Source organism: Pipistrellus hanaki, assembly GCF_964339955.1.
Source record: "Pipistrellus hanaki genome assembly, chromosome: 8".
NCBI classification, from domain to species: Eukaryota; Metazoa; Chordata; class Mammalia; order Chiroptera; family Vespertilionidae; genus Pipistrellus; species Pipistrellus hanaki.
The window spans coordinates 44,030,237-44,041,150 of NC_140510.1; the positions used below are offsets into that span (position 1 = coordinate 44,030,237).

The window sequence follows — 10,914 nt, forward strand, 5'->3', positions numbered from 1 at the left end:
ATTTTATTCTCTTACTTTGACTCCACTCCTAAAGATACAGTGTACGCACTGCTGTATTATCCATATCAAAAACAGTTCCTGGCACACAGTATGTACTCAAAGATGAACTGTAAACTATTTAAGTTTCTTAAAAGCTACATGTCTTTTATATTAAGAATTTTAAACAATTTCCCAACAGACAGTGGAGAGGATATTCTATTGTAAAATGTCTGTTTATTTTAATATAGATTCAATTGACCTTAAAACCAGTCAATTCTATACTATTACTTAACTGAGTCAGATCACTTAATTAAAATAAGTTCATATGTAACACACTAAGGTAACTAATTTTAAATAAAAACTACTATCATGATTTGCCATCTCCAAATATACGTTCTCTTAGGTAGTCCATTCGGGCACCCTTCGTTGACAGCACCATAGAGTTCCATTCAAAATGAGGGATCTGTGAAAAAATAAGTAATGCAGATTGAGTGGATATTAAGGCAACAACAACAAAAACCCCAGGGAAGACTTCTAAGCACTGCTGAGCACAGCAGTAGAAACCCTACGAAGTCAGTTTACAGGAGCACGGCCTCTGAACCCGTTCTGGAAGCCAGGTGGGTCCTTTCTTCCTGGCGGCCCAGAAGCCCTTTTCTGCCTCCCAGCTCTTTCCGTCCTCCTGTTCCTATAATACCAACAATGGGCACTTTTTCTAGGCACCTTTCCAACATTCATACTCCAGCCTTCTCCTCTTAAAGCTCTATCCGTCTGCTAAGATAAATGAAGACAAGTCACCAGGTCTTCTAGGTACAAGCAATGATTTTTATTTACCACTAGAGGCCCGAGGCACAGAATTCGTGCGAGGGGGCTGACCCCCACCACAGTGGCTTCATCTGGGCAGCTGTCGGAAAAGTCGTCTAACCTCATTAGCATATTGTGCTTTTATGATTATAGATTCTTCCAAAAAATGGAGGATATTTTGTTTCAGATATTTTAATACAACTTTTTTAAATATTAAAAAGATGTAATTTGCCCTAGCTCGCGTGGCTCAGTGGATAGAGCATTGGCCTGCAGACTGAAGGTTCCCAGGTTTCATTCTGGTCAAGGGCACATGCTCAGGTTGCAGGTTTGATCCCCAGTGGGAGGCAACCAATCGATTATTCTCACTCATCATTGATGTTTCGCTCTCTCTGTCCCTCTCCTTTCCTCTCTGAAATCAATAAAAATATTTTTTAAAAAATTTTAAAGATTTAATTCTAGAAATTCATCATTAAAAGGAAACACATGTACATTATTCTGTCTAACTACATAAAGCATTTTTTCATTAATATATAATTCACATACCATAGGTTTTTTAAGAGGATGATTTACATGAGTATCTCATACCTGAATTACACGATAGCCCAAAATCTCCAAATGTCGTTTTTTCATAGCAGATTTTCCTTTTAAATGAGGAATGTTTCTACAAAAAGCTCTTAAATCCAAAAATTCCAAAGCAATTCTATATAAGATAAAAATAAATATGTGTTTTAAAATCAAAATGAATAATTATAAGCCTTTCAGGAAAATATTGTATTTTATAAACTGACAAAAATCAAATGAATATAAATGAGTATAGCAAATTATTGTCTGTCTAAATTATTAATGCAATTAAGCCTATTTCTTAGAATTATAGCAATTATAATAAATATCTCCATGCTTTCATCCATTTGTTTCTCTAACATATATTTATTATGAACCTACCATATGTAAGGAAAACACTGTGAGATGCAAAGATTAAATGACATAGCTTTAGTAAGAAATGGCGGGGTGCTATCAGAAAATCATAAAGGTATGGAGGCTCCAAAGAAGATACTATTTGCCTCTGCTGAAGTCAACTAGGAGATTAGCAGATTGGACAGTGAAGGTTGGACATTAAAGCAGAAAGCACAGAAAAGGCAAAGGTATAGGGGCAGAATGCATAAGATGGATGAGAAGCAGATTCTGCTACTCCATAAATCCTTGATAAATGAGTTCATTAGATTATGCCAAATATAACACTTAGATGACAAAATCTGAAACTAAAAAATAAGTTACCTTTCAGCTCCTGGTGGCAGACTCGATCCAACTATTTGGGTATTTGATTCCCAGTGCATTTGTGGTGTTTTCCCCAAAGTTACATTATGGCTTCCATAAGGAAGAGGGTTTTTTCTTTTATCCAAGATACACTCAAAATCTATAAGCAAGTACAAGAATCAACAATATGAATTATCCAATGTCCAAAATCAATCAATATAAATCAACCAGCAAGTATTATTAAACTATAATAAAAATTTAAAAAAAAGCTTCAGCTTTTCCCATTGATTTTTAGAAAGTGGAGGGAGGGAGGGAGAAAAAAAACCAAAACAAAACATCAATATGAGAGAGACATATCGATTGGTTGCCTCTCAGATGTGCCCCAACTGGGATGGAGCCTGAAACTCAGGCACATGACCTTATGCCGTGAATTGAGCCAACGACCCTTCGGTAGCTCCGGCCAACTCTCTAATCACTTAGCCACATTGGCCAGGGCTAGACAATTATTTTAATGGCTACTAAAATCAGCAGGTGAAATGCGATGGGAAAACTTTCTAATGGATGAGATGATAATATACAAACCCATTGATGGAGCTTAATATAATTTAAAAAAAAAGACAATTAGTATCATGTGTCTTCTGATATGATCCAATGAAAATTACACACCACGTATACTAAAATAGTGTGGCCAATTTATATATACATATATAACTTAAATCTAATCAAACCTCTAAATCTAACTATTGATTTACAGGAAAAACAGGGGATGTAGGAGCATGTTAAATGACACCAAGAGTTGCAATTGTGAGAAAAGTTCAGAATGTGAAAAATATATATACACACACACACAAAAAATAAGTTGTAAGAACAAAAGAGAGAACGGTAGAACTTAAAAAAAAAAGGATAAATAACCAAATGCAATGTTTGGATCCCACTTTTAACAAATCAACTATAATACAAAACAAAAGAAAATTGAGATATTTGAGCATTGGCAAGCTATCTGACATTGAGAAATTATTGTGAATGGTTGTAGGAGGTGATGATGACACTGTGGTTAAAAAGCCATCCTTATCGCCCTGGTCAGCGTTGCTCAGTGGTTAGAGCATTGGCTCAAGTACCAAAGGGTCAGGGTTTGATTTCCAGACAAAGGTACAAACTTAGGTTGCAGGTTTGATCTCAGCCCCAATTGGGGTGCATGAGGGAGGCAACCAATCAGTGTTTCTCTCTTTCTCTTTCTCTCCTTCTACAACTACACTACTGAGAAACAATATTAACCAGGTGAGAGTTGAGCACAAACCTATGAAAATCCTCATCCAGGTTGATAATCCAACTTAGTTTTTGAGATGAACTTAAAACAATGGCATAAATAATTTCCCTAATTTTAGGACACTGCAAGGGAGAGGACAAAATGTCTTGAAGATCCAGAAATGTCCCGTGAATCTAAACCTGAGTTTTATGTACTTCGAATTGATGAAAGACTGACCTTAGAAGAAATGCTTTTGAAGAACAGCAAAATGCTAATAGCTACCAAAGCTGGGTCATGGGAACTGGAGGATTCATTGCACTGTTCTTTTCTACTTCTGTGTCTTTGGAAATGTTTGTTTGTTTGTTTGTTTGTTTGTTTGTTTGTTTTAGAGAGAGGAAGGGAAAGAGAGAGAAACATCGATTTGTTGTTCCACTTATTTATGCATTCATTGGTTGCTTCTTGTATGTACCCTGACCAGGGATCGAATCTGAAGCCTTGGTGTATCGGAAAGATGTTCTAAACAAATGAGCTACCTGGCCAGGGCCAGAAATTTTCAAGATAACCTGAAAAAATGCAAAAAAGCCTCTTTAAAATCCCAGTTGATGAGATGACTTACCTAGTAAGTGGTAGTAAGGTGTAAGAGCGGAGGCTTTTACACAATTGGCTCCTCCTAACACTTCTGCTAACATTTTATAAATCTGCTGCTGTGCTCCATTCAGGCTGCCAATATCTTTATAAAAATAAAAAGAATTGCTTTACTTAAAATAATCAGTTTTTGAATGAAAACCATGCAATTCTATAAACTGAAACATAAAGATTCATATTTCCAACAAGGGCTTCAATGTAATATCATATTGAAGCCCTTGAGTATAACACAAGTTCTTTGCTCTCTACCAAATATTAATAATTCTTATTACACAAATTAAAATTCTTATTACACAAATCTCACCTACAAAAAGGTCCCATTAAACAGGTCATGGCACTGTTGGGAACTCTGGTGTCATGGTTAGGTTTAAAAGTAACAACAATGTACTGTCTAATAATTTAGAGTTAAACTTCACTTTCTGACCCAAAGAAAACTCAAACCTTTATTATAAAGTTGCTGACAGAAGCGGTCATGAAACCATGGAATCTGGTACTCAGGGCATTCCAAGCAGACTGCTCTGTTTAATTCCATAAGACGAAACTGGACCTTCCTATTTAGAGTTGAATATAAAACTGAAATAAAAAAATATATTAATGGATTTTGATAGCTGGAACCTAGCAAAGACAATACATTTTTCACATTCATTTATCGTCACTATTGGTTGATGCTTTTATTCTGATAAAATCATTTCAGTTGCACACACATGCTTTATGTTTCTAACTTACTCCATTCAGTGGCATGATTAGGACCACCTCCTAGGTTATTTCTACTAATTATTAATGTTAAATCTACATTTAAAAAATACTACCAAAGAATTTTCATTTACCCATTATTCTGCATTTAGGACTCTATCCACAGGAAACTAAAATGAGGTCAATGATTCATATATTACAATCATCCTATCTAATAAAGAGGGAATATACTAATTGACCATCACACAATCGCAAAGATGGTGGCACCCACGGCCAATAAGAAGGGAATATGCTAATTAACTGCCATGCCCTCAAAGATGGTCCACAGCCACAAGATGGTGGTATCCAGTCCCCTCAGCCCCGCTGGGGCAGCAGGTGCCTGCCTCCAGAGTCCCCCAGTCCCTTCAGCCCAATAGCCTCCCAGGGCTGCCCGAGGCTCAGGTAACCAGGGCCAGCCGAGGTCTGTGCTGGTGGCAGTGGCAGCAGCAGAGGTGCGATGGGGCATCGCCTTCCCCTGATCGCCGGGTCACCTCCTGCCCTGAGGGCTCCTGGACTGTGAGAGGGTGCAGGCCGGGCTGAGGGACGCCCCCTCCAAGGCATGAATTTTCATGCACCAGGCCTCTAGTTATTTATAATAACCTCTAAGATAAGTAAACTTCACTATATCTATATAATGGCAGATTATTTAGACACTAAAAAAATCATGACATATCATAGTAAGTGATATAAGTCAGTCAGAGAAAGACAAGTATCACATGATTGCACTCTGTGTGGAATCTAAGTAACAAAATAAACTGATGAACAGAGTGGATTCAGAGACATGGAATCGTGGAACAGAGTGGGGAATCTCAGAGGGAAGGCGGAGGAGGTAATCAACCAAAGATCTCATATACATATATGCATAACCCATGGACACAGACAGGGTGCTGAAGGCCTGGGGCAGGGGTGGGTTGGAGGGGGTCACTGGGGGATATATGTAATACTTTCAACAATAAAGAATTATTTCTTTTTAAATCATGACATCAAAAAATATTTAATGGCATGAAAAATCATTCAAAATACAGTTTAATGACTAACATAAAAATGAACACATAAATAATCCAAATTTTATTTTAAAATATGTATCTTCTATATGTAAAAAAGCCTAAGCAATCGAATGACCGAACAACCGAATGACTGGTCGACTTGTCACTATGACGCGCACTGACCACCAGGGGGCAGATGCTCAACACAGGAGCTATCCCCTGGTGGTCAGTGCACTCCCACAGTCAACCTCCCTCAGTCGCTAAACTCCCTCGGGCCCTCCCCACAGCTGGCCACACCTTCTGCAGTTCCTCCCTCCAACTGACCAGCCCCATTGGCCCAGATTGGGCAGTCCCAGTTGCTGGCCAGGCCCAGAGACCCCATCTGTGCACAAATTCATGCTCTGAGCCTCTCGTAGATATATAAGCATATACAAAAGAGCAGGCAAGAGATAAAATAGAAAGAAACCCTCCAAAACATTAAAAGTAATAGTTTCACTTGATGATAAGATTGAGTAATTTTTTTACTTTCTGTTTTATGTTTTCTGTGTTTTCCAAAGTTTCTACAATAAGCAGGAAATACTTCTATAAGCAAACAAAAAATTAACATTTAAGTGCTTTGATATAGATAGAGTTGAAACTTGGATATAATATGCAAATGATAACAATTAAATATAGATACATACTTTCAAGTTGAGAATCCAATCTGCTTAAAAATTTGATGTTAAAAATTGTCCTTAGCAGATCTTCTGGAAAATATTCAAGCGTGGCAAAAAAGAAACCAAGAAACACTAACCTGAGAGGATCCAATAGACCTAAAACAAAATTAAATTTTTTTAAAAATTACTACAGCCACCTCACATATATATATAAGCACACACTTTATTCAGATAAAACCAGGTTTTTACGAAATGATACAACACCTTCTTGCCTAAAATAGTATATATTGCCAGTAGTTAAGTAGTTGCCTTTGGGTCGGGGTAGAATAGAAAAGGGGAAAAGAAAGAAGGGTACTATAGTAATTTTGTCTCTTGATCTGCATACTGATTCCATGTATGCAGATCAAGAAACATACATGGAACCAGTATGTTTATAAATCAAATTTATAAATTTGTCTAAATTCATACTATATGCTTCTTTATTATCCTTTCATTAAAAGTTTTTAATTGCCTTGAAAAGAAAAAGAATTCAAACCTAAAGGTCAATAGCGTACAGAAAACTAAGTGATCCCAACCTCTATATACTGATGATCTATAATAATAATAAAAGCATAACATGCTAACTAGACCGATGTCCTTCTGGGCATCTTTCCAGACGACTATCCGGATGGAGCCGGGCTGTGAGGGAAGCCGGGGTCCCGGGTGCCAGAGGGAAGCTGGTGCTGGCAGCAGGGGGAAGGAAGGCCCGCCCTTGCATGAATTTGGTGCATCGGGCCCCTAGTCATAATATAATAGTGCTCAGAACTGTTAGGTATCACTGTAAGCACTTTACAAATATTAACTCATTTAAATCTCATTTCCGTATGCAGCAGAAACGGTTACTATTTCCACTTTACAAATAAATGTACAGAGATACAGAGAAGTCAAATGACTTGCTCAAAGTCACACAGTTAGCAGGTGGAGGGTGAGATTTAACCTGGCGAGTCCTGCCGGTAGCCTGGACCACTGCACTGTGTACTCTGTAGGGATCTCAGATTTCCAGGCTGAGTGCAGACATGCAAAAAGCTCAGATCTCACCTAGCACCTCCTCCCTTACCTGTCACCCAGCATCATGGTACATATCCCAGAGGGGAAGGCTTGAGAAAATTTAGCTGATTTGCCTCATCCAAGAGACATTTCTGATGAGAAGAAAGGAGTCATCCAAAATGCCCCAAAGTACACAAAGAATGAAATACTTTCTTATGGATTTTTTGCTGAGTTTATTTTAATAAAGCAAGATCAAGATAAATGAGGTATTTACCGATCTGTCAAAACTAACATCTATTCAAAATAAAGAGAATTATTACTCCATTAGTTATTTTTAATTATCTTATAAAGGTCTCTAAAAATTTTCATTCTCAGAAAGTCTTTTTAAAAAATCAAAGCTGTAGTTCTCAACCGTTCTTCTCTTATACCCTATATTTAAAAGAAAATTCTAATAGCTAAGCATCTATTTAGAGAATATGAGAAGATATGTATTTTCATTTTCTTATGAAACATGACTGAACAACCAGAAAAGCATATTCTAAGTCTCAGTTTCAAGTCTCATCTATCTATATATACTTGTGCTACTAAAAATGTTGTATACACTCATTCATATATAAACATACACATATCACAGTCCTATTTTACTTGTCTATTAGCAAACACAATTGTGTCAGACATGGTTAGACATTATATGACCTATAAATCCCACAAAAATGTAGTAAAGTCTATGAGCATGATACTAATAAAATTAATAAATACTGGTCTCACACCAGCTTAATTATTAAAATTGATATAAAGAATCAGATATTATGTGTCTCCAGATGTGATACAAACTTCAGGTATACAGTAATACATACAAGGCAAGTTTACTAAAAATATTTAATTTGAATCTAATCAAGCATCTATTCCTAATTTCTACATTACTAGAAATATTACATATGAAGGAGTTCGGTTTTAACAAAATGCAATCAGACAAATCAATAATCTAAACATTCAACAGTAAATGGCCAGTCTCTTAAAAAATAATACCAACTGGAAAAAAGATAGGGAGAAAGTGACATAACTTAGGAATTTTTAGGAGTAATTAGATGTGAAGGATCTCAATGTCTACAAATTACTTGGTTGCTTTTAAAAAATGTCATAAAAGACAATTTGGTGAGATTTCGGAAAATTTAAGTATGGTTTAAATGGTACTTATTAACTTTTTTTAAATGTGATATTAAATGTCCTTATAACCTCAAGTATTTAGGGTTGACACTTCAAATCATTCATCAGCCCAGCAAGTGTGACTCAGTGGTTGAGCATCCACCCATGAGCCAAAAGGTCACTGGTTTGATTCCTGGTCAGGGCAAATGCCCAGGATTCAAACTTGATCCCCAGTAGGAAAAATGCAGGAGGCAGCAAATCCATGATGTTTCTCTCTCATCAATGTTTCTATCTCTCTATCCCTCTCCTGTCCTTTCTATCTAAAAAATAATAATAATAAAAAATTCAAAAACATTTTTAAAAACCCATAAATAGGCCCTAGCCAGATTGGCTCAGTGGATAGACTGTTGGCCTACAGACTGAGATGTTCCTAGTTCCGTTCTGGTCAAGGGCATATGCCTGGGTTGCGAGTTCAATCCCCAGTAGAGGGTGTGTGGAAGGCAGCCAATTAAGGATTCCCTCTCACCTTTGATGTCTCTCTCTCTCTCTCTCTCTTTCTCTCTCTCTCTCTGTCTCTCTCTTTCTCGCTTGCTCCCTTTCTCTCTGAAATCAATAAAAATATATATATAAAACAAACAAACAAAAAAACAGTTCATCAGACATGCATGAGTATGTACATACACGCATAGCAAATGTGGCAATAAATTAATCATTATTCAAAAGCTAGATTGTGGGTATGCGGTATAGGTTGTGGGTATACAGTATTGTTATATAGTTTTTTCAAATTTTTTTGTATATTTGAAAGCTGTAAGAGAATATTACAAAAAAAAACAACCTTTCTCCCAAATCAATCTCAAGCAAAAAATAAAACCAAAGCAAATCTAAAAACCCAGAGAATATTCTAGACTCTAAGAAATCAGCCACACAATGAGTGAACCTTGTGTGGCTGATGGATCCTGGGTAAACAACCATAGTATTGTATTTTGTATTTTGGGAATAATGAAGGTCATTTATACATGAACTGCATATTATATATCAGGAGACTATTAATTTTCTTAGTTGTGATAACAGAATTGTGGTGATATATAGAAGATGTTCATTATTTTTTGAATTTTAGGAATTTTTAGGAGTAATTAGATATGAAGGGTCTCAATGTCTACAAATAACTTTCAAATGGCTCAGAAAAAAATAAGAGTAAGAAAAACAAACAGTAAAGCAAATATGATAAAATGTTAATAACTGAATCTACCCCATGAGTATATAGTTGTTCCTTGTTCATTCTTTCAATTTTATCCATACGTTTGACATTTCATAATAATAAAGTTTCAAAATTAGATATAAACTTTTTAATAGAACTCCCAGCTATTATGGTTATCCTTTAAATGAGAAATATCAGCAAAGTATCCTCCCACCTATTCATTCAATTTAGTACCAAGTTACCTACTTAAGTAAGAATTAAGGTGTTGAATACAAGTTCCAAAAAATTCATCCCTTTGAGGCGGATCATAGTTCAAGGTGCTGAATGGAAGAATAATAGGAAAGATTGCAAAAGGATGGATCTGTATAAACAGAACAAAAACATTTACTTTAACTTCAATACAACAAAATTTTAGCCTAATTATTTTGGGTAAAAGTCATTTTCTAACATGCCTATAGTTAAATGATACACGCATTACTCTATTTAATTTTTCTACCCTGCTATAATCTATTTAACCCCACTAATTTCTAGTAACTCTAAAGAAAATCAGATAATGTGCAAATTAATCTTGTTAGATGTAAAATCTTATTCCAGAAATTCACTAATCATTAAAATGCATAGGAAGCTGGTATAGCTTAGCAGCTGAGTGTCAACCCAGGAACCAAGAGTTTACTGGTTTGATTCCTAGTCAGGGACAAGCCCCCTTGCTGGCTCAATCCACAGAAGTGGTGTATGCAGGAGGCAGACAATCAGTGTTGTTCCTCTCCCATCGATGTTTCTATCTCTTCATCCTTTTCCTTCCCTCTCTCTCTATAAAAATCAATGAAAATATATTTTTTAAATGAGTAGGAAGTATCACTAATTTATATAACTTATATGATATCAGTGCATTTTGTACTCATAATGTAATGAAAGGTTTCTTATTTTATAATAATAATTTATTTTTCTTTCATTTACTATTTTTCACTATTCCCTTACTCATCCAATACTACCAAGAAATGTTAAACAAATAAGACAGACTTTTATTTTTATTTGAGAAAATACTAAATAAAAATCTTATAAAAACAAAAACTCAAAAAGTAACACTTTATAAGAAATGAATTTGTAAGAAAACACACTGATAATCTAAGAATACAGCAGACCTGCCCTGGCCAGGCAGTTCAGTTGGTGAAAGCATTGTCACAATACACCAAGGTTGCAAGTTAAGGCAAATACAAGAAGCAAGCAATGAATGCATAAATAAAT

The 10,914-nt window shown here is 35.8% G+C and overlaps 1 protein-coding gene across 1 annotated transcript in view; it reads right to left on the reverse strand.

Annotated features, from left to right (window-relative positions):
• Window positions 1-193: 193 nt before the first annotated feature.
• FASTKD1 (FAST kinase domains 1) overlaps window positions 194-10,914 on the reverse strand; it is a gene marked incomplete at its 5' end in the record, with an annotated part of 27,671 nt that continues 16,950 nt past the window's right edge. Inside the window, 7 exon segments of the mRNA XM_084892300.1 lie at window positions 194-442; window positions 1,366-1,480; window positions 2,056-2,194; window positions 3,897-4,010; window positions 4,367-4,498; window positions 6,327-6,455; window positions 9,916-10,030. Coding sequence (XP_084748426.1) covers window positions 347-442; window positions 1,366-1,480; window positions 2,056-2,194; window positions 3,897-4,010; window positions 4,367-4,498; window positions 6,327-6,455; window positions 9,916-10,030 — 840 coding nt within the window. The 3' untranslated portion in view covers window positions 194-346.